Raw genomic sequence first — 25,154 nt, 5'->3', positions numbered from 1 at the left:
CCCTAGACAAGTTTTTGAATATTCAAAAGTACTTGATAACTATATAAAATTTCTACTCCTGAAACAGAAATATTTTTTATATGACCCTCAAATGATTTATGACTTAGAATTTCTTTTAATTTTTTAATAAATTTATTAATTTTTTTCTTTTTTTCCTTTTTTTTAATTTTCCTTTTCTTCTTCTTTTTCCTCTAAACATTTGCCGACCTCCACCATGACCAACGACCAGCCACACAAGAGCCAGTGAGGTCAAGCCTTGCCAGCCATCATGAGGTCGGCCTCATGAAGGCCCCATCAAGGTCACCAATGATCGGCTAGAGGAAGAAAAAAAAAAAAAAAAAAAAATTACTTGATTCTTGAGTTATTCTCAAGAATAAAGAAGCGACTTTTTTTTTCTATTTATTGATTATGTTCAAAATCTAATTATTCCAAGAAAAAAACATCATCAAATGGATTGCTGTTCTTTTTATTTTTTTTTTTTTTTTTTAGGGAACAAAAAATGGAAATAAAAATGGAAATACCAAATAGGGTCCGATTCGATAGTTAAGCAACTTTCTATGATGTTAGTAGTGTTTGGAGATAATTTGCTTTTTATGTTCAGATTGTAACCGAGTTCTTTTTTTTTTCTTTTTCTTTTTGTATTGTTTGTCTATTTTTAGTCTTGTAAACACATTCTATTGGATTGCAATTTCTGTCTAATGTCTTGATAGTCTTGTTATTAACACACAATCGCTTTACTGGAAAATGATTAGTTTAATTCTCTATATTTGCAATCCACCGGATTCCCCCAATACTCACTCCAATTTAATTTTTTGAACTCGAGATCTTATGCTTTAATACAATGTGAGATTTTGTGGAGCCACTGTCAATTATTTTAAAATTTTAAGCCATTAGACAAATTCATAGCTTAATATTTAAATATTCAAACAATCGCTAGGCCAACTTCAACTCTAACCTAGGAAAGTTAATATCATTGTTTCGATTGAAGACCTATTCCAATTTGGACTCTTTTAGTATGCTACACCCGAGAGTCACATACCAGGCCAGATTCCTGAACAATTTATTGATCAGGTCTTGTTTACGAATTCAAACTCGAGACGTTGTTTTTCACATTTGCAATACCTATAGCACTTGTAATGGTGAACAACAACTAAAATGAAGGAATTAAAGATAGCATATCGTGACGAGCAGCGAACCAATTTGAACCCTCTTAAGGTTTCTTTCCATAATCAAACTAATGATCCATCAAATGTCGGAATCCGAACTCTACCGGCAAAATCATCCGTGGCATCCGTAACTTCAAACGTAAAATCATACCGAGTCGGAGAAGATCCCAAGTATGCGAACGACACAAATTTCAAATACTCCGCATGTTATGATCACGGTCGATTCAAAAGGCAACGACTTTACACATCTATCAATCCATCTCAGCATATAGCGATCAAATCAATCCCCTTGATCTAAGCTAGCACGTAACGATGTCGGCCACAATCTCACCATCGATCTCTGTATCTTTGTCATCTCCATTTTCCTCACTTTTATCATCGAAAAGAAGTCTCGTCGTATAACAACAATAATGCTCTTTTAATAATGTGCCCATTTGTCGTCATGAACAGAAAGGCACCGGGACAAAGAAAAAAGGCTGGAGATTCACCTCCTGGATACGAAATGGACTTCCAACACCCGACTTTTTGAACCCCGGGCCCCCCCGGCGGACCTCCCCCCCGGCCGTGCCGACTCGGTGCTGGGGCGGCGCGGGCCGTCCGATCCGATGCCGACGCTGCGCGGGCCGTCCGATCAGCGAAAGATGTGGGGCGAAACAGTGGTTGAGACCTCCCTTTCCCCTGGAGGTTGACGCGGGTCAAAGGTTTGACCGCCGGGGAAAGGAGGAACAGTACAGATGTAAAAAAGTGGGGCGGTGATGCGGTCGCGTGGTGGGGTGCGAAGCAGGAGATTCAGTCAGGATTTGCGGCCGCCCACCCCCCGCCCACCCCCCCCTCTCCTCCTCCGACACTCCGTGACGGAAGATCTACCCCAACATCTTTGGTGGGCCTCCGCCGCCGCACGTGCGAGTTTGCAAGACCGACTTCTCTTCTTCTTCTTTTTTTTTGGTCGAAAAAGACCGACCTTGATTGAAAAATGTTCATTTCCCTCTTTTACGAGTCTTACATCTTTGATTATCCACCACTTTTGAAGAGGAAAATAAAAAGTCTAAATTGGCACGAAATTGAAACGCCAACTTTATTCTTTCAATGATGTCGGAGATGTCTACCACCTATTTAGCAATTCGACAATGTCTCGACAAGTGTAACGATTTTGTCACCCCAATGATGAAATTGGGTAATCTAGTACGATGCAAAATGTGGGATTCGGGATTAGTCTCGAGGAATCAATAAACCAAGACCTCCCGCTTTATGACACCAAGAAGCCCAGGTATCTCCCGCACCTAACCCCTTAGGAGTTATTCGAAGCTTGTGCCTTTGCTAGAATCCAAATTAGAAAAGATCAAAATAGCATGAGCCAATGGATGGTCCTACTACGCCTCACATGATAAGGCCTAACTCGATTCACGGCTCATTTCATAGCATTTTGCATTTATATTAACGGGTGTCTTAAGAACGCTTATCAAGGATGTTATTAGAGAATATTAAATTAGCAAACTGTTGAGTGCATATTTATCAGGGAAAAAAAAGGTCAATATATTAGAGGATGTAAACCTTATAAATGCCAAGAGGCAATCTTAAAAGGCAACGTGCAATATCCGCCGGGTCCTCTTGGGCCTAGCTTGGCCCGATTACCCTGGGCTATGATTCTCTGTAAGCCCACATAGTAATTGGGCCAAACTCCAAGCATGACCTAATTATACTTGTTCCTTTCTAGTGATAAATTATTGAAATTTGAATTCATTCGTCTTCTTCTTACATCCTCTCTTTTAACTGGAGGTTTCGAAAAATTTACGCTGCGAGACTTGGAGCACTAAAATAAGTTACTACGTGGGGCATGCAGTATGAATTCCGATATGGAAATATGCAAAGGATAACGGAGAAAAGGTTGTGGATGGTTTACTGAGATGTTCTACATATTGAATGTTTTCATTTGGAAAAAAAAAAATCATTTCATCTCCCAAAAGTAACTTTCTAAATATGTAGAAAGCGCAAAATGATCGTATGTCAAACCAAATCAAATTGGGATGATCCTTTTTTCCAAATTGGAACAAGTATGCTAAATCGACGAATTGGTGTTTTAGGTTTATTCATCGAGGTTATCTACTAAGTACTAATCAAACAATCACATTTCAATCTCCCTGAAGAAGCACAAGCTGCAAATCTTGGTAGGTTACCTATCCTTTATAGGTCCATTTAGCTGGATTTACACTGAAACCATTCCTTTTATCATTTATAAAAATATTAGTTTGTTTGTTTTGCGGAAAATCATTTTTCTAGAAATGATTAATTATACCACTTCAAAAAATTAGTGAGCTGAAAATATTTTTGTTATAAACAACAAATTATGCCTTGACATTTTGTGGATAATGAAAATATTGTTCATTCATTCATTCTTATCATTTTTAGGAAAACGATTTCCAAATCACTCATCATTTGTGAAATAAATGCACCCTAAGCACCACTCTTCCAAGAAATCCAAAATAGGTTGAGACACGAGCCTGCCGAAACAAGGATTGACGTCGCTCAAAGCTTTGGGATTACACTCAGTCCGATCGCAAACAAGAGGAAAAGTCCTACCAATTTGGGATTCCAAAAGCGCAAAATCCAAAGTAAGGAAACAATCATGGAGTTCTCTATGTTACACCAGCCGCGCAGTCTATATTCTATACATGTCACTTTCATTGCCATTGATTCGATCGTGAAGTTAAATCCTAAAAACATAACAGTCCACATCAACGGTGATGGAGATGGCTCGTGTAGAAAAGAATTTAGATTCGTGTACTGAATCCAATAATCGGAGCGACATTGAAAGGATCGGAATCTCAAAAGAGAGTTATCTCGGAAATTACTCAAGACTTTTCCTCGACAAACTAGAGAAGAAAAATAAATCGATAGTGAAGACAAGCAACTACATTATTGACACGGCTAGTTATGGACAGGCAAAGGTACCTGGCAGACCACGGAAAGCAAAAACAAGCTTTTGATTAGATTTGAATTGGACTGGCAATTTCCACCAAGACCATACGCCTGGAGACTCGCTGATGTTTGAACAATAGACGGTGGAGAGGGTCATATCAAACCACTGCGGAAAATTTTGGAGCTGTGAACTGCATCAAAGGGCAAGTTCCAGGAATGGACAAGGGAACCCTATTGGACCAACACCATCAGCTTCCCACGTGATATTGCTTCTTCCCTTGTCCATACAATGACCTTCTTACTGAATTGAGTTACTACCATATCCTGTCCAGGCAATAGTATAATGAGCTGGAGCAAACTTGATTCACTTTCTTTCTCCGCGATCCACATACTTCAGATGCATCAGTCCCCCAAGCAAATTTAATACATCACCAAAGAACAAGCTGAAGTATAAATTTCTATCCTGCAATTTGAGAAGAAAATTTTGTACCCAATAAAGAGCAAGCGTGATTTACTGACTAGTGAGACAAGACATGCTAGAGACTAATTCATGATGCAGTACATGCCTGGAAATAAGATAGCCAAGCGATGAGTTAGAATTGACCTAGCCCAGTCAACAACACAATTACAACTGCTTGCATTGCATTACATGCATCGTATTACGCTTCTGCCAGTGCCATCAAGAATTTACACATCCACTTTGAGCAGCCACAGTTAAGTCTTTGAGCTTCCCTCCTCCAAAGCAAATATAAAAAATAATATCTCAAAAACCCTTAGATTCTTGAAGGGTTAATATCATTAAAAACCTCAAACTGATATATTTATAACGAATTTATCCAAAACTAATTTTTTACCATCAAAAATCTCAAATTAGTACACCTATAATAAATTTACTTAAAACTAATTTTTTTACTACAAAAAACCTCGAATTAATACATTTATTACAAATTCACCATTTATTAGTTTCCGTTAAATTGGATTAATACCACAAAAAACCACAAACTAGTACACCCATGATAAATGAATAGTAAAACCCCAAAACCTGTACACTCGTGATTGTTATGTGTCATCTAACTTAGTAATTTGATGGTAAAATTTAACAAAAATTAACAGATGGTAAATTTATTAAAGATGTATCAGTTTGGGATTTTTTATGGTCAAAAAATTAACTTTTGGTAAATTTGTCATAGGTGTACCGGTTTAGGGTTTTACCTCATGAGATTTGCAAGAATGAACTATCAAACAAAGGAATCTGCAGTCATCTATATATATTAGGTGTGGAAACAATAGTTTCATCTATATATACACATACTTACCCATTTTTGTGAATGGGCAGACTAGGGCAACAAAGTTAGGTCAAAGCCCAACCCATCCCTCTGAGCAACTCTAGTTATTACCACAAAATAATGTGCTTCTATGACACTTAACTATGAACAGTAAACTCAAAACTAAGGTGATAAAAAATAAGTACGATAGAATTACAGATTTCACACTTTTTCCAATGTACAACTCTACCAAATTATAGGAAAAGGAGCCGAACTTGAAGAAAGCTACTTCAGACCAGTTGAGCAAAAAATGTAATGTACCCAACAAGGAAGTTGATCTCATAGGATGTTTACCTAATTCAAGATCTATAACTGCAGCACAAGGGTCTCCGGCACATTGGCCTTTGGGCCACTTAAGCAGCAGACCAACTCTTCCAACCAGTCTACCATCTAAGATGGACCTCACATCAACATTTAAATGCTTGAAATGGACCTGAGACAGAGAAATAAACCATTACAAAGAAAGAGGAGTAAACTATTTTCAGTCTATACTCGATTGCCTACCAGAACAAACCTGTGTCACTAACTCCTCTTGATCTACATTGTTCAACAAAAGATTGTCTGTACGATATCCAGAGATCCCAGCTTATACACATCAAGCCTAACTCATGAACAATCCACAATCAGTGAGTGAAGAAATGTTGACCCTTCCAGTGACTTCACTCTGCATCCCATGACATACAATAGCTGCTTCAGCTAGCAGTGCCTGCATTTGTGTCTCAAAAGCTACTGGCAATGTTACCACCTCACTACAATACCATGGGATAAACTAACAATGAATTGTTTAAGGATCCTCAATCAATAAGCTTGTTAGTCATTCTTGCTCAAGAATTGGTTTAGAATTATGATGTTAGCACATTCTATTCAGATCATTCCCATAAGCAGCCTTGTGCTTGAAATCAGTTTGCACGCGTTGACATGGGGATGGACTCATCCAGTGAAGACCAGCCCGGTGCTTGAAGAGCCCCAACATCTCGTTTTAGCTTCCAAGAGAAAAGATATGATCAGTTGAATCTTCAACAAGATGATCCATTGTTGGTAGCTAGATGAAAAGGATCTTGCATCTAGCTCTTGGCTCAGTTCTTCTCAAAAAGTTGAAGATCTCCTACTGCAACAAGACCATCCACCATACAGCTGCAACTTACCATCTGACGCCAGTCAGAGAAAAATAGAAAATCAGCAATGCTCACTACCAGTAATCATTGCATGAGCACTTTCCTCCAATAAAATGATGATATCTGTTATAATCTCTTAAGATTATATGGCGCCCGATAAGTTCAGATGCATATTTCATAAACGCATGGCAGTCAGTGCATACGCGAATATTCTTTATTATTCGTATGGGAACTGCACCATCAGGGTTTTTGAGCAAGACAAATGCAAGAGCAAGTTTCTCGCTGTGGTAGCTTATAGATGCAAGCTTCTCATTGTCCGCTACATCATGGAGTACTGGCTTTGTATTAGGAATAAAGCCAGCCACTTGTAGTTTCTTTATCAATCTGTGCAGTTCTTCATATATTTGATCTGTCTCTGGATGAGAACGATCTTCGGACACAAATCTGTGGACCTTATTATCAAACTCAATCCAGCTGTAAGCTGCGACTTTCCTGACATTTCTGTTCTTCATCAGAGATCTCACAGATGCAACATCTTTCCATCTGGCATTAGCTGCATACATGTTAGATAGTGTAATATATGGTCCAGCATTACATGGATCAAGATCAAATAAATGGCTTGCTGCTATCTTTCCAAGTCTAATATCACCTGTTGTTGCACATGAAGACAAAATAGAGGACCAAATTACGCTATTTGGTTGATGGGGCATTTGCTCGATGAGACTCAGTGCTTTATCTCCCTGGCCTGATCGAACAAGGAGGCCGACCATCAATGCATAATGATCCAAAGTCAGCGTAATCCCATGTACTTTGCTGATTGAGTCAAAATACTTTCGTCCCTGTTCGATCAGATTGGCATGAACACAGGATGAAAGAATAGCTATAAAAGTGATAATATCAGGTTTCATGTTCCCTTGCAGCATCTCCTCATATAGTTTCAAGGCCTCCAGATCTTGACCATTTTGTGCATAACCACCAATCATAGCATTCCAAGAAACAACATTCCTAGAAGTCATCGTATTAAAAATGAACCGAGCATCTGCAATTACTCCACAGCTGCTGTACATGTCAACAAGAGCACTGGAAACAAGCAGACCATCATCAACTCCCACAAGAATAGCTTTCGCATGCACAGCCTGACCAAGAAGCAAAAATGCTAATTTGGCACAGGAACTCACCACACTAGACATGGTAAAACCATCGGGCTGCACATTTGTTGACAGCATATGACAAAACAGCTGCAATGCATCCTCTTCTCTTGAATTTTGGGAGTAGCCAACTATCATTGTCGTCCAACATATTTTATCTCTCTCTCTGAGCTCATCAAATAATTTCCTTGCTTCAACGACATGTCCACATTGAAAGTAGGCTCTGAGGACATTGGAGACCGTAATCTGGTCAGGCTTACAGCCAGTCAATTGCATCTGACGGAACAAATCAACACATTTATCCGGATTTCCATTGATCACATATCCAGAAATCATCGTGTTCCATGAAACCACATCCTTATCAACCATGCAATCGAACAACCACCTGGCCCAATGAATTTCACCACATCTAGCATACATATCAGTCAACGCATTCCAAACAAACGCACTGCCCCTAAAATCACTAGCAACCATCCTGCCATGGATCTGCTTTCCCAGCCTCAAACCCTGCAACTGTGAACAGGCATTCAATGCACTCACCTGAGTATATTCAGTCGGCGCAAACCCATTTTCGTGCATATTCACAAACACTCGCAAAGCCTTCTGAGGCTGTCCATTTCCCGCAAAGCCCGCCATAACCGTGTTATAGGAAACAACGTCGCGAACGGGCATCTCATCGAAGGTTGCCCACATGTCCCCAACCGACCCACATTTAGCGTGCAGCGAGAGCATGGCGTTCCACGAGAAAACGTCTCTGGCGGGCATTTTGTCGAACAGTTTCCGGGCGTCGTCGAGCTTGCCGACCCGGGCGTACAAATGGAGGAGGCGGTTGTGCACGTAGGTGTCGTCGGGCCGAAAGGAGTGGAGTTCCATGTGGGACTGCAGCCGCCTGGCCTGATCGACGTCGTGGGCACGGACGCATTCGAGTACCAGGCGAGTGTAGGACGCAGGGGTCGCATGCCCGCGGGAGTACAGCGAGTCCACGGCCTGGCGGAGCTGCTGTCTCGCCGCTCTCATTTTGCGTCCGAGTCGATCACGAACATCGACACGCGAGTGCTCTTTGGGAAGTCTGGTGTCCCGAGAGAATGCAACTCGGTGACGAGGCAACGAAGAAACGGGCTTTGGAAGTAGAGATTATGAAACTGAAAAGCTACGGGGAAATGACATTTTACTTTAATAAGCAAGAATTTTTAATTTGCTTAATATAGTTATTGAACTTTTGATACATATTCAATTTAGTTTATTATCTTGGACTAGAAGTAATTGAAGGATAATATTAAAATTTTCAAATAATCTAGAAACTAAATTGAGAAATGTACTAAAAACTTAGAGATCAAATTGAACAAATTAAAAGTTAACAATTATATGACATATAAAATCAAAACTTATACACTATTTATCATTATCCCAAATGATAAAATAACACGAGGAATGAATAATGTTGCTCTCTAGATATCGACCTTTGATTTGTTAAATGAGGTGAAATTAGTTCCTTCTATCCCCAGGGATTCGATTTCTTTTTCTTTTGCTCTTGCCGAGGAAAGTCACTTTGTGATTCATCCTTGCCACATTGACAAGAGACAAAGAACAATCTCAACTTCATCGAGACCTCAACTATTCCAAAGTCAAGATCTTCTAGATTGGATCAGAGCAAGAGCGTCGGAGCGGCTGTAGATGGAAGAATCGAACAGGTCTATATCATCGTCACGTCTAACATCCTCACATGGGAGTCACCAACGTCGCCAGGAAATGACATATTTAACATGTGATAGTGATTATTGATGTACTAGCTCTCGAAGTTCCTGAGAATTTAAGCCGTAAAACAGGATCGCACGCCCGATGAACAACACTGGATCGCTGCTTAATAGCCTCTCGATTCACCATGACCACGGTGTAATATACCCCATTGACTGTATAAACGAAAACATTATCTCGATATATCCCTTTCACTCATGGTATATGGACAAGACGGTTTTCAAAGCGATTCATTTGAACTGAACTAGAAGATACTGCAGCCGAAGGTCCCATCAGTTGGATCCCTTCCATTCTGAATAAGGATAGCTCTATTCTTAATCACGGAAATGTAGTAAAAAGTTAGTGCTGCGGGACTCCATTGTGAATAAGCACGAGATTGAGCTAACTCCTGATCTATTGAACTGAGCAATCTCTTGCCCTTAGCAGGACGCAACAGAAGCAAAATAAATATCGGAACACCCTCGGCGAGAAGCAGTTAGCACAAACATTTTCCATATTGTTTCATAGGCAAAACTGCAAAATCCTTGAGAACTAGCATCTCAGAAAGGTTAATGACCACCTAATCTCTCACGAACTATCTCTGAGGTGTCTCGCCTATAATTATACAATGAAGTACAAGTAGCTACCGAACCCATTGCCTGTAAAATCTCAAAACCTCTATTGCCAAGGATTCTTTGTTCTCTTTCCACTTCTCTTTGAGTTTGACGCAGAGCTTGTTTTCTGTGAAGACAAAGTTGATGAACATGGCATTATTAGGAGGATATACCTGCATAATACCTTATAGAAATCGGAAGGTCCAAGAGTGATACATACCGACTTCAATTTTTTCGTTTTACCACGGAGCCTGTTCTTTGGAGGCTTCAGTTTGTATAAGCGAACCATCCAATGATGAGTTGTGAACACCTGTCACCATGACCCAAACAAAAGTCCATCTGATTATCGTTTGGAATTTGGACCACGCATACTGCTTTAAGCTTACTACTGGGAGAATGTCATCTCAGCCGATAACAATGTCATTACACATCCACATCCATACCCACACACATTACAAATACCGACAGAAAAGAATACATTGGAGAGAGCGACTATGGTATGATGCATGACATTAAGCCTCTTGAAAGGCCTTACTGCAATGGGGACAAAAAATTAGACTTGCAATAATTGTTGGAACTATTTCAAATCTTCTTATTTTTCTTCTCCATCAAGATATTTCTCCAGGATTTAATTGAAAATAAGAAGAGAATAACCACAATTGAACAACTCATCCATATGACAGATCACACATCAAACAGAGAGAATAATGCAGAACCAGAGAGTTCAATCTTTCACAATAGCATCCCTTGAACCAAATCAACAATTGATATGTAGATTTAAACGGTAAACAGATTAAAAAGTTAAAAGGAAAACCTTGAAATTTCACTCTCAAACTCTTTTCACCTTCTAGTTTGAAGATAAAAAAGTAAATATTTGGAAGTAATACATATTGCCTCAATTATAAAAACACCATGACTTCATATATCCATCCAGACGTACTACAGAGGACTGGAAGTTTTGGCCAAAGTTAGCAATATAGAAATAGAGGCATGGATCCTCAAATCAAAGGCTTTCCAATGTAAAAGAAGTAAACTTAATGATACTTATTTGTTCTAAAATAATTTACTGACCAAGAAGCATGTATATCATTTTTTTCACTTGCTGCTGTACTGTTCTGTAGCCTGCTCAAATAGTGCCAGTTATATAAAGATTTACTGTTATGTTGTGGGTGCGATAGCAACAGGGTTATTATCGAGCAAATATTTATGTTGCCTTAGAAAGAGAAATCTAACCTCTTCGAAATGGGTGAGCTTAAAGTGTTTCTTTCCAATCTCTGTCCGCCTAACTCGATCAAAAGCTTTACCATCGGTGTCAACAAACCTGAAGTATGAACATGCAGAAGACACTGAACGTTCAGACAGCAATTTTAAAATACAAAAGAGAAAAGGATCATGTCTAAAAGCCAGAACGGACCTGTAATATGAGAGCTTGTACATTAGACAATTTAACATAGTTGGCGTTGCCTGAGAATCGATCCGATATTGGCCATCTCTCTTTAAACAGAAACGGAAGCCATAACAAAAATCAGTCCCAAAATCATGCCATGACATAGTTTAAGTTAGGGGTGAGCGGTTCCAGGTTCCGATTCGGTTCCGTCCGGAACCTGGAACCTACCCTCGGGTACAGGTTCCTCAAAATGAGGAATCAAGAACCTGGAACCTACCCATGGGAACCGAGAACCTGGAACCTACCCTGTCACAGGTTCCAGGGTCGGTTCCAGGTTCCAATAGGTTCCTTTTTTTTTTTTTTTTGTTATTTTCAGATTTGAACTATAACATATGCGCACGTTACCCAAAAAAACTATAACGTACGCGCACGTTACCAAAAAAAAAAAAAAACTATAACATATGCGCATGTTACCAAAAAAAAATATAACGTATGCGCACATTACCAAAAAAACCTATAATGTACGTGTATACTACACGGTAACTTCCCATTGACATGTTATCTTGATATATTAACTTCGCACTGCACAACAATAATAGAATATAATTAGAAATTTCAAAACAAATAGCAAACTAGAAAGTAGAAATAAAACACCACTAGAACAAGAATGTCTAGAGGTACAAGTTTTGAAAACAATTTCTATTAAACCCTTAAATGAACTCAGAAAATTCTGAAATTTGGACACGTTGTATTTAAGACCTAGAGGTACAAGTTTCATGAAGAAATTGTAGTCCAATTCGTTCTGGATTAAAAGATAAAATCGATTTACTTTTTCTATTCTCTACTTGCACAGTTTTTGAAACATTTTTGGTTAAATAGACAAATGAACTACAAAAATTACGAAATTTAAATATGTTGTAGGGAAGACATGAAGAGAGATTTCATGCAGAACACATTTCCAAAAGAACCTCATACAAAATGATATAGTCCACGCATTGCAACTTACAAGATCCGAACGCATCAGATTGCACAGTTTTAGAAACATTTCCGATTAAATACCCAAATGACCTTCAAAAATTATGAAATTCGACTATGTGATAGCCAAGACCATAAGGTAGATACTTCATGAAAACATAGAAGTCAAATTCGTCCTAGATAATTAAATATGGACGGTTAAAATCCCTGTTCGTAGTACCGTAATTCCAGATCTAACCATCTCCAAAGGACCACGATTTCACCTACCTATTCTTGTTTTTTTCTCTCTAAATTTTTTATATGTTGTACCTCAGGATGTCCTTTACAACTTTTGTTAAGAAACCAAAGTGAAATTTTGACAAAAAGGTTGCCTTACAGTCCATGCATTCATCAAGGGTCGGTCCCAAAATCTCCAGATCCAGTCTTTCCAAAGAATAACGATTTCACCCACTTATACTTGTTTGTTTTGTCCCAAATTTGAGTATGTTATACTCCAAGAAGTCCTTTACAACTTTCATTTAAAGGCCGAAGCCAAACTTCAACTAGAACATCACATACAAGTCACTAGAACATCCAAGGTTGAGCTTTTTCTGCCCTAAGTAACCGGTTCGGTTCCGGTTCGAAACAGGTTCTGGTTCGAAACCGATTCGGTTCGGTTCGAGACCGGTTCGGTTCGGTTCTGGTTCGGTTCTGGTTCCGCTTGGAACCGGAACCGAACGGAACCAGTCCCCTTGGAACCGGGAACCGAACCGGACCCTCCTCCGGTTCGGTTCCGGTTCCCGGGTAACCCGGGAACCGCGCTCAGCCCTAGTTTAAGTGATGAAACTTCAGATAGACACTATGATTATTCATCAGAGCGACAAATCTCAATTCTAAGGATTGTAGTGACTGCATGAGCTTTAAAAAGCCAGAAACCAGGAGCCCTCACTCCACTGAAAAAGGAAAAACTTACTAGGTAATCAGGTTCTTTAATATGAGGAAACACGCCACCTCCTATCCGTACCATCCACAAGAACTTATTGATATCATCACTAGGATAGCCCACTAGACCTGAATTGAACAAGCATGTGTCAGAACAGACCTTTCTGGGGAAAAGAGAAGCATTTGAGAAGGACACAAACCTCCAAAGACAACAAGAACATATTTGACATCCAAAGAGTTGAAAATCTCCCAAGCTGCCTTTTCAGGAGAAGACATTGCAGTACCAACAGTCGCAATATGCGTGTTATTCCAGGTGTTGTTATCAACTATGACAGTGCGATTTGCCATTGCAGTTGTTTGGTAACCGTAGTCCCACCATGATGCAACCTGCAAAAAGAAAATTCTTTTGGGTTAAAAAATGCTACATCGGCATATTGGGAACATTACAATTACTCAACAGTCTGTACTAGACATCAGAGTTTATCATTCTACCTACATAGGGCGTTTTTAAGCTATGAATGACTAGCTATTTCTCTAATTATTGTAACATCTAGTTCCACTGACAAAGTCCTATACAGCCTCACTGCTTCAACCTGGGAACAAACAAAATGTCACTTGTCTAACTGTACACAAAATTGTCAGTTCCCCTTAAAGAGCTTTGGATATCCTATACTTTGGAGAATTGTCTAACTGTAAAAGTAAAAGAAAAAAATTTGAGCAATGGAGCTTCTGGCAACCACAGCAATGGAAAATGGTGTAGAGAGGCCACAATCACCAGATTAAATAGAAAGAACAACATACAACCTCATGTCCACTATCAAAATCTATGAAGTGCAAAGGAAATAACTCACTTTATCATCCACCTCCGTATTGTGACTTAGCCATGCATAAGCTTCTCTAAAATCATCAAAAACATGTAATCCATCGTGAGAATGAGATGTGAGAACAATTGAAGGGGCTGAATAAGCTTCAGCTGCTGCCCAGACACAATGGACCTGCAAAGACAAAATCATGTATATTGAGGCCCTTACAGAGCGAGAGAAACGGAACAGGAGAAGGCAGGAGAAATAAAGACCCAATCTATTTATATGAAAAAGATAAACAAGTCTTCTGTGTTTGCATCTAGAATACTATTACACACTCCTCACATGGCTCTCACACTCTCCATGTTAGCAACTTCAGCAGTGGCCATGGCTTGTAGACGGACTTCAAATAGCATGACTTTCTCAGTGAGTACACCTTCCTCAAAGTGACAGCACATTTTCTTTCTCCTTTCAAATGACATCTTATAATATTAAGTGCTCAAAATATAACAAATGTTTTCCATATAGCATATGAAAAGGGATAGACATCCTTCAAAGCAGAAAGCTAGCAGTGAGTCAACAAAAAGGCAAAAATAAAGCTGAGAAAAGAAAGTCTAATTACCACGTAGAAGGCGCCCAGCAAGACAAGTAGAAAGATACCAACAATAGACGCTTCAAAAGGTAAAACCAAAAGCTTTTTCTCATTTCGAGGATTTCTTGGAGGCTTTTCCACTGGCTCCTTTTCCTTCTTCTTGCTCTTCCTTGACGGTCTCTCCTTGGCAGTCTCTTCAGTTTTATCAGCCTTGATTACATCATTCTGTGCACTGGCACTAGCAGAACTAGCATCCCCTGCCTTATTGGCAAAGAGATATTATGAGTCTTTCATACCCTGATATAAATGTCATAGGCATGAGTGTATAAAGATACTGAAAACGATACATTCTTACATTAGCTTCAGAGTTTCCACCAGAAATTCCAGGTAACTGAAACTTGATTGACCGTGTAAGAGTGTCAAAAGCTTCAGAGAGAGCAATCCCAGACAAGATACAAGCTGCTGGAGCAAGGACCAGCATTAACCGTACCTGTAATGTTTAACAAAAGAATTACTCCTGGAATCACCACAGCAGAAAAGACAAGTGTTGTGACATTCCCCTTACCATGACTCCTGAAAAATATACTGACGTCACGATATAGAGAACAACAAAGGAACTCGCATCAGACAATGGCAGAAAACAAGCCTGCAAGCCAAAGCATCAACCACAAAATTACAATCTATAGGAAAAATATGAAGCTGGCAATGAAAAAATTGCCCTGAACAATATAACTCACAATAATGCCTGCTGGAACCAAGAAAGCCAAGACATTAATGTCCATAAAATATGATGGCCATGTAGGAGGCTGATGTTCGCTGACACTGGCTATAATTGGTATGTACTTGCTTGCATAAGTTCTGTCAAGGAGATAACAACAAGCAAGTGACAGGGAGAAAATTAACTTTCAGAAAAAGATGCAACTATCGAAACCCTATTCCTCTTTCATTCTTGTCCACCTTTTCATGATAAAAGAGTTTCAAAAGATATAAAGTCAAGCCACAACTCACAAATTCTTATGCTAAAATATGTGTGTAGCAGTTGTCTGACAGGCAAGCAGAGAAGGAGGTTAATGAAGACGTAGAAACCAAAACCTAAGGATCTTAATGATGAGCCCAATACCGCGTGAGTTCTTACACTAAATACTTACGGATCAAGTAGACTCAGACTTCTTCCACTCCACCCCATCGTTGGACTGGAAGCAACCAGTGCTATGAGTATTGCTACCACAGCGAAGCACACCACCCTGCACATTAAGTTAAAGAGAAGGTAGAAGGATTAACTTCTGCATAGTATAGCTTCAAGGAGAATGCACACAATCGAACTCAATGGTTATTAAAGTCCTCAATGTGAACCGCACTGGCATGAAACACAAAGCTTTGACCTTAGTAATTAGATGTATAACATTTTTATATTTGTTCAATAGAGCGTCAGCCAGATAATATGGAGGAAACTCACAAGCCTGCAGAGAGAACCAGGGTAACAGCAACTTTAAACATCTTTGGGGAGAGAATTCCTTTGATGTAATAGACAAGAGCAACCACATGAATGACGATAAAGACCTGCCAATTACCTATCGTTAACAAAATGATTGTATCGACGGCATAAGCACCAAACAAGTACACAGATCATATTAATATTGTTGAAGCAATCACAAGCCAATCTTATCTATCAACAAGATGATAAAAGACATTAACCAGTTTAATGTATTCTGTCTCAAGTAATATACAAACACTTTTTCTCTCAGCATCTCAGTTTATACACAAAAATTTTCTGTATGAGTGTGATATTCAATATAGAGAACAATTTTTCTCTGTTATAGTACTAGTACATTAGACTTCACCCTTAGATGCTACTGCAGATATAAAAAACCCAGACAACTGTGCCGTATAGCGACAGTTCAGATTAGATACAGTATACAAGTTGGAAAACTCTCTGTTTTAAGCACATAACACTAGCAAAATGGAATTTCAGCGACTCCAAACTCGCAAGGTTTATAAACATATCTAAAAGCACCGAAAAGAACAGGCAAAGACTCACCAAAAATGATGCAAAATGTTCTGATGTCATGACTGCATTAAATCCAACAACAGGCACCAATGCAGCCAATAATGTTCCCAAGACAACCTGCATTTGATAAGGCAATCGTTTGACTACAACAAAAAGCTTAGTTTAAAAGTCAACTGACATTGAGAATCGATGTCACTGGACTGCTCAAAAGTAGTTGGCCACAAATCAAGATGACAAATTTGACCCATCAACTTTCTCTGAATAAACTTTCAAGGACACTAAGCAGATTGGGGCACTAGAGTGTAGACTAATTGTTGGACACAAGGCATTAAAATTATCAGCAGCTCAATTTTTTTTTAATTCACTCAAACTAGGGGCACGATAATATTTTATTTAACTTGATATAAAGGAAAAGTCTTATGTGAAGTTGACAATATACTAAGCGAACAAGATTAAGCACAAATTGGTAAGAAAATGAGATCTCGGCCATTTTCCAGAGAGAAAAAATGTCAAGCAAGCTGTACATAAGAGCTAAAACTCCTCGTTCTTAGTTACTGACGCCACTTAGTCCAGATGCTCCTCATCTGCATGCTGACATGCTCAAGCTAAAAGGACAAATTTACTATTTGGGACTTCTCTCTCATATTCTCATCCCAATGCTTATTTGCAGATTTAATAAAATATGATTTCTCCGTGATGTACACACTTACGAGGGGAGCATAAGCAATGTAAAGCCGAGAGGAATAGCGACCAGTTACAATGCATAGCAACGCATGCATGGGAATGAGATTGATGATGAATGTGTATCCTCCCCATGAGCAAACCTGGAAGTTCATAAACCAAAGTCACTACAATGGCAAAGGTAAACTCAAATAAAATAAAGTGGCAAAATGAAAATACCTACCATGTAGAAGTAGGAGATGGCATTCAAAGTGGCATAAAAGAGTGATCCAGTATTAAGTGTCTGTATAACATAGAAACATGATATAAGAAAATCAAACAAGTAACTACTAATTACAAAGAGAACTACGTATAAGCCTCAAGTAAAAACACCGAAATTCCTTACAGGGTTAAAAGTAAAATGATTAGATATATAGTAGGTTGTGCATCTCGAGCAACGTTTAACCTTGATTTACTTATCTATATAATTATGTGATAAGTAAAGTAAATCTAACCTTTATGTAGAGAAAGAATGTAAAGATCAATGCAAATATTGCCACTGCTTCATTGTCATAGCTGCCAGCCACAGATCGAGATATATATGATGGAACCTGAAATATACAGCACCGAACAACTGAGGCAATTATACATCTGTAACTGAAATGTTAAAAAATAAAACACCCCCGGAAGGACGCAGTACTAGGTAGGGCACAAGTAATTCATTTAAGTGGCCCACTAAGTACTTAAATAGGCTAACTGTGGATTTCGTTGCAATTCACAGGACCAATTCAGTAGTACTTAGACAGCACAGCTTTTGAATGGTTTTGAAGTTAGTATTGCATGGGCTTGCAATATATGTGATTTAAATCATGGGCATTCAATGAAAACTCATTAGTGTAACTTAGAAACCTGAAAAAAGTAATTCTAGGAAATAGTGCATTGTCAAACCAAGAATAGAGCAACAAATGTATTTATGAGTTTCACCCAGACCTACTTAGCAATCACAAATGCAGACGTCATCTGAAATAGAGAATGAAGTGGCAGAATCATTATTCTATCTTTTTCAATGGGATTCTGTTTAACCAGTAATATCTCGATTACAATAGGAGCATTCACTTTTCCATGTCATTTTTATAGCCTCCCCATCATCCATCGACAAGAACTATTCAGGAAATGTTAAGTCATCACCCAGCTTTTAGAGCTAATCAAGCAGGAAAAAAAAATGAATCTGAGGTAGGTCCCGCATATAATCTCAAAACCATTAAAGAGGATCCTATCTTATCCAATTAAGGAAAGATGAAATGCGACAATTGAAAATCATCAATTATGGTAGGATATTCAAGAGAATCTTACCACTACTCATCTCACAAACCTCAAATTTCTTAAATTCTAACCTACAATGGTAAAACTACTCAAGCTCACCTCCTACTTGTAGATGGCATCTGCTAATTATGAGAGTAGTAACCATATGAACTTCAATTCAAGTTGATTTCTTCATTCATCAAATTGAGCAAAGTGACAACTTCTAAGTGCGCGTCAAAGCTAAAAGGGTCAGAACATCCTATATAAAGTTTACATTCTCCCTAATACTGTTTTAAATTATGATATCTGCTGCCCATTTATAGAAATGAGAACAGATCTGGACAAAGAAGGGGCAACACCATGATAAAAAAATTTATTTTACTATCTTTCAGTTGAGTTCTGTAGTGAAAAAGCAATTACTTTCAGTATTCAGCTACTGTCTTACCATCGCTAAGAGGGCTGCAGCTGTCAATCCAGCACCTGCACCCTTAACTTCCTGAAGAAGATATAGGCAATAATATCAACATCCCAGAGACTGAGCTTAAAAAGCTTAAAGCGAAAATAAGACAGGAGCAGACTAGAAGACAAACCTTTGTCAAAAGGTAGGTTGCCCATGAAGCAAAGGCAGAGAATATAGGTGCAGTAAACACACACACAGTCTCCACAGATAGAGGAATATTCAGAGAGTTCAAAATCCTGACATGAGAAAGTAATTACTTAGAAGAAGAAGAAGAAGAAGAAGAAGACCAAAACCATGCAAAATTTAACATACACACTCCTTTTTATCCTATATCCATGTATAAGACTAGATCACTAGACAAAAATCATTCTTTTGGTGTGTGATCTCTCGGCTAAAAGAAATCCTTTTTCTATGTACCAGTTTTTTTTTTTTTTTTTTATAAAGAATGAAGATTTGTAAACAAGTTTACCCTGACAAGTATTTCTAGACCTTTTTTTTTCTTTTATAGATAAAGAAAAAAAAGTGAGAATAAAAACAAAACACATTGAGCAAGAATTAGAACAAACAAAGAAGCATAACTAAGCAAAGCAAAGCCTGCTAAGATGTTGAAATGAATCTATGCGCCTTGTTCTTTAAATTTGCTCTAGATAACTATTGACTATTTAATCTTCTTGCATTCCTATGTATTAGTAGATCTTGAAATCATACGAAAACAACAAACTAAATTGAGTAGCAGTATTCCTCTCCAAGCCTTTATACATCAGTGATTCTCGAAAACCCACCACCATAGAGTGCCTGCTGTCAACGTTAGTCCGGGGTACACAGTTCCACCAATCACACGTCCTAGCGGGTACCTTTATAACATGACACGAAACACAAATATTCAACTTTTAGATTAAATCAAAAGAAATGCGAAAGATGCATTACAGGTTTTTACTTGGGTAAAGAGTTACCATGTCCGATCGTCAAACCAGTTCCAAAAGTCATATATCCCATTTTTCGTGAGAAACTGAAACCAACAAACACGCCATCACCCTCCGTACTTCTTTGAGGTAATTCAAATCATTAAATGAAATCCGAGAGCGAACAAGACGGCGCCTTGACTGAAGTTAGCACTCAGAAGCAATCATCCAGCAACCGCATGAGATCGCCATGTCTGACTGCAATTGGCATATTAACAGAAAATTCACGTTGCTGGTTAAATCGACACCGCACCTGAGTAACTCTGTAGTTGAAGTAAGGATCGAACTCGTGAATGACGCTCTCGTACTTGATGACCTGCGATTCAGATCATTCCACAAGCGGTGATCAACGAGTGCGAAATCAACTCAACGTCAAATGAACCAAAAGTCACGCAACCGCCGGTCAATCAGCGCCAGATGCAGAAGAGAAAAGCCACAAAAAAACATCCGCCGCGAAAGGCGAGCGCTTGACAAACGTTTCGAACTCGTTTTCCAGGGAAACGCAGACGGAAACCGAAAAGCGCGACAATGCATCCGCTCGTGACCGATCTACGAGCCCGGCCGCTCCGGAACTTACAGAGAAGAGACGGATCGAGAACGCGAGGACGCCGATCAGGAGGAGGATGAAGAAGGAGAGGACGCCTCCGAAGGCTTGCCGCAAGGTCGTCGCCGTCGCCGTCGCCGTCGCCGCCGATGATGCCTCCGAGGCCGCCATTGACGGCCGAGAGAGGGAAGCGGAAGCTCCGATGCACTGCAAGGGTTAGAGAGAGGGAGGGAGGGAGGGAAGACTTCGTAGGTCGTGACGAGCTCGTATGTAGTGTGAAGCTCCTAGCGCTGGGAGGCAACCGAGACCGGCAGTAGCCTGTGAAGACCTTTTTTCCTCAAATTTATTTCTCAATTAATTACAACCGGAAACATTAAATTAATACATTTATAATACATTTATTCGAGATTAAAATCTCGAATTAATATATTTATAACAAAATTACCATCCTTTAACAAAAAATTGCAAACAGATATACATATAATAAAATAGAGAGAAAAAATTTAAATCATTATACTTGTCAATTGTCATATTTCGTGTAATTCAATAATTTAAAAGTGAAATTTAATTTATTATAAGAGATTTTGGGTTTTTTGTAATTGAAAAATTAATTGGAGATAAATTTATAACAAAATATATATTTTAAAAAATTTATAGTATTAATTTTTGTTTTTATTTTGGATTTTGTTCGTTTGACTTATTTCCACGTTCCCATTTGGTTAACGGATTGACCGTGTTGTGCAGTCTTCCCCTCGTGCAGTGACGAAACTACCCCTTGAGGTTGGTGAGCTGGCGAGAGATTTCACCTCATAGAAGCGCCCGATTGGCCTCGCATTGCGTGGCGTCGCCACATGGCGCGTTCCGAGTGGCTAACGAAGGAGCACCGGCGTGTTAAGTGGAATTTTCTCTTTTTTCTAGGTTTGGAATAATTGGCTCGAGACTAGATAAAGAAAATAGGGAAGATGAAAAGAAAGGCTCTGATAAGTAGGCTGATAAGTTGAGGTGTGCAATTGGACCAAGTATAGCTAGGAATCGGACCGGCCCATACGGAAAACAAGGTCAAGAACAAATTTCCGTTGAAACTAGTCCAAGAATCGGGTCTAATTGATTATCCACCTAGGAATCGATTCCCGAACCAATTTTGTCAGTATAGATCCAAAATCTTTTTCCCCCTTATTTTTATTTTTACTCCTGCAATCACACGGCATTTTTTCTCTTGACTCTCTCAAACACGCACGACACTCCTCCTCTGTCGTTCCTCTTCCTCACTTACTTCCCTCCCTCATCAGCTCCCTCTCACACCATTCAACAAACGAACGGAAATTCTTATGTACCATGTGAATTAGCTCGTCTAATTTTTCTTTTGTAGAATGAGTTATGTTTATATAAATGAGTAACTTCATGTAGTAACCGTGAGACTCATATTTGTTGCTAATTTTTTGCTTTGTGATTTTATTTATTATAATTAGCCACGTGAATCCTTAATTTTTCATTTAGTCAAAAAGTTCATGTATTTATTTATTACAAGTGATTAATGTTTCGATACAAATTAGAAGGATTACATTATTTTCTCACGTATTAATATAAAATTTGAAATCATTTAGAATATCGGGAGATTGCAAAATAGGTTACAGTAGAAACAGGATTGATCCTGAAACCAGACTGGAAAAACAAGATGGGTCGGGGTATAGGTCAAATACAAACAGGGCTGGGTACATGGTCTAAAAAAGGGAAACTAGTTATAACAGGATCAGGTACAGAGTTCACGTCTAGATCCTACCCACCTTGGACCCAATCATCCCTATTAAGAAGATGGTGCACGTGTGTTTTATTGATTTGTGGAATGACTTGAAGGTTCATAGAAAGTTGTGTTATTGATGGACCTTGATATCGTGATAAAGAACTAATATGATAAAAGCCATGATTCAAGATTGAACCCAAAAGTAATCTACAATGAATAAATCTAAACTATTTATCTAAATTCCAAGATTGAACCCAAAAAAAATATCTTGCTGGCCACCTTAATATGATGATAAAAAGGGAAAGTATAAAGGTTCATGAACCTTTTCTCATTATCCAAGTAATCCTGAATTTTTTTTGGTTCAATTTAATACTTAATTTATGGAAAATTGCCTCAACAAAGTAAGATAATTATAAAAAAATCTTTAATTTATTATAATTATATCAATTCGATCTTAAATATTTCAATTTTACTAATATAATCATAAACACTTTCACATATTACCAATTGAATCTATTAAGTTAATTTTATTCGGAAATTACTAACATTAACACTAGTTATCTCACGTGATACGACCATTTGCTAATATAAATATTTATGAATAATATGTTGAATATTTTATATATTTATTTTCTTTTTTTTTCTTTCTTTCTTTTTTTAATTCTTTCATTTTGACCAACAAGGGCCTCACCCAGGGCCTTCGCCGCCCTGCCAATTGAGGGCAAGGTGACCCTCACCAAATCTAACGATGGTCATTGGCTATCCTTGCATGCCAAAATAAAAAGAAAAAATAATTAAAAATTTGTAAAAATTATTCACGTTACCAATGGCCTTGTCTCATAAAACGACCTGCATCTATGTTAATAGTGTCCGATCAAAATTGATCGAAATGATTTAATTGACAAATTATAAAAATGTCTAAAATTAATTTGACACAATCAAAAAGTTTATAATTAAATTATCACAATGATAATAAGTTAAAAAAAAAATTGGTAATTTCTCCTGACGTGATCCTTTCATTAAATTGAACAACTTGTCATGGGCTTTAATTGACGTTTTGTGTCACTTAACGCGAATGGACCAAAAAAAAAATTTTGGTACTATTTTACTCCTACATTAACATTCACTCTCGGAGTAAATGGACCAATTTTTTTTTCTAGTACTACTCTACTCTTATACTAACATTTACTCTTAGACTTTTATTCCGCCTTTTTGCATGCCGTGAAATCGAAATCCATATTTGAAACTAAAATATCCCTACTCCAACCCCTTGATAAAGTGGAGATTCGAAACTCTCAACTCTTTTTCATATAAGGAGGGTGCTCATTGAGACTGTTGAAATATTATATGCAGAAATAACAAAAATTTGCAGTTTACGTCAATACGAAATCACTAGAGAAATGAATGATGAATAATAAAAACACTAGAGATTTACGTGGTTTGGTCTAAGTATCGGTACCTACGTCCACAGGAAAAGTCAGCAACAAATAATCCACTATAATTAGAGAACCAGAGTTTACAATTGCTACCAGATTCGAGTGTTTCCCACATTTAGATTTAAGACAAAACCCAAAGTGTTTATAAATGAATCACATACTTAGGGTCCGTTCATTTCACGGAAAATATCATGTTTCCGGAAAACATTTTCCTAGAAGTCATTTTCTAGGAAAATGACTTTATTTTCCAGTGTTCGGCCTAAACCTAAATTTCGAGTGGAAAATATACTTGTTCATTAGCTAATTTAATTGTTTGGGAAAAATTATCAAAAAAATTGAATTTTAATATTTTTAATTGACCAAAATATTAGTTTTATTTTTTTATTTTTAAAAATGAATTTTTAATTATTTGTATTTTTAAAAAATCGAATTTTTTATTATTTCTTTCTTTTTCTTTTTCCTTTTTCTTTTCCTTCCTCCTCCTTCTTCCTCCCGGCTCCTCATTCCTCCATCGTCGCATGCCGATGATGGTCGGTTGCCTAGGCAACCGACCAAAACCCGTCGCCCGATTCGGCGAGCTCGAGGCTTGGCCGATCTTGCCAAGCTCACGAGTTTTGCCGGGCTCTGCAGCGAGTCGCGAGCTCGCCAAATCTAGCGGCGGAGCTTGGGCTCGCCTAGATCGGGAGCCCAAGCTCCGGCGATCCGGCGAGCTCGCGGCTCGCCGAGCCCAATGAACCTCTAGCGAGCTCGGGTGAGGCCCGAGCCTCGCCCGGCTCACCAGATCTAGCGAGGCCGAGCTCCGCCCCAAGCCAACAAGGCTCTGCCTCGCCGAATTTGGTGAGGCCCGAGCTCACCGGGCTTGGGCGAGCTCGGCTTCGCCAGATCAGGCTAGGTGGAGCCTCGCTGGCCTGGGGCGAGGCTCAAGCTGGCTTGTAGCCGGTTGTTGGCTGGCGACCGGCCACCAAGGAAGAAGATGAAATGGAAAAAAAAGAAAAGAAAAAAATTAAAAACGAGATTTTTTAAGAAAACAAAAAAGAAAAAGTATAAATGTGTTGGTGAAAAGAAAGAAAGTAGAAGAAATTATGGAAAATGTTTTTCCTTCTCAGAAAAGGAAATCATTTTCCACAATCTTATAAGGAGATTTCTCATTGACCGGAAAACATTTTATTTGACCATTTATTTTCCATCATCCGAACACTAGAAATTCCGAAAAATATTTTCCCAGAAGTTATTTTTAGCGAAACGAACGGACTTTTAGATATAAATTCACGGCACAAAATCACTATTTATTCAAGCTCAAAATAAAATGCTTGCTAAAAACAAAAACTCCAACGTCCGTATTTTT

At 38.5% G+C, this 25,154-nt stretch overlaps 2 protein-coding genes across 3 annotated transcripts; both read right to left on the bottom strand.

The window, feature by feature from the left end:
• Positions 1–3,921: 3,921 nt before the first annotated feature.
• Positions 3,922–8,786, bottom strand: LOC104436579 (pentatricopeptide repeat-containing protein At4g21065). Of its 2 annotated transcripts, none has more exons than XM_010049397.3 (3): positions 5,922–8,786; positions 5,702–5,840; positions 3,922–4,545 (listed from the first exon to the last, which is right to left on the bottom strand). In XM_010049397.3, the coding sequence occupies exon 1, from the start codon at positions 8,685–8,687 to the stop codon at positions 6,597–6,599; it is 2,091 nt and encodes a 696-aa protein (XP_010047699.2). In that variant the 5' UTR covers positions 8,688–8,786; the 3' UTR covers positions 3,922–4,545; positions 5,702–5,840; positions 5,922–6,596. The 2 variants fall into 2 exon arrangements, with proteins under 2 accessions (XP_010047699.2, XP_010047702.2); XM_010049400.3 differs by having other exon boundaries at positions 3,922–4,406.
• A 1,004-nt stretch (positions 8,787–9,790) lies between these two features.
• Positions 9,791–20,883, bottom strand: LOC104436577 (dolichyl-diphosphooligosaccharide--protein glycosyltransferase subunit STT3A). Its single transcript, XM_010049396.3, has 23 exons — positions 20,666–20,883; positions 20,342–20,404; positions 20,080–20,135; positions 19,909–19,980; positions 19,257–19,362; positions 19,112–19,162; positions 17,880–17,975; positions 17,609–17,668; positions 17,415–17,528; positions 16,735–16,821; positions 16,153–16,256; positions 15,845–15,940; positions 15,434–15,554; positions 15,262–15,342; positions 15,052–15,186; positions 14,727–14,957; positions 14,153–14,296; positions 13,502–13,688; positions 13,333–13,430; positions 11,433–11,512; positions 11,252–11,339; positions 10,239–10,328; positions 9,791–10,145 (listed from the first exon to the last, which is right to left on the bottom strand). The coding sequence occupies exons 1-23, from the start codon at positions 20,801–20,803 to the stop codon at positions 10,083–10,085; spliced, it is 2,361 nt and encodes a 786-aa protein (XP_010047698.1). The 5' UTR covers positions 20,804–20,883; the 3' UTR covers positions 9,791–10,082.
• Between the last annotated feature and the right edge of the window lie 4,271 nt (positions 20,884–25,154).

Source organism: Eucalyptus grandis, chromosome 3 (assembly GCF_016545825.1).
Source record: "Eucalyptus grandis isolate ANBG69807.140 chromosome 3, ASM1654582v1, whole genome shotgun sequence".
NCBI classification, from domain to species: domain Eukaryota; kingdom Viridiplantae; phylum Streptophyta; class Magnoliopsida; order Myrtales; family Myrtaceae; genus Eucalyptus; species Eucalyptus grandis.
The sequence above is the reverse complement of the archived record's forward strand: the minus strand, read 5'-3'. Positions and strand labels throughout refer to the sequence as shown.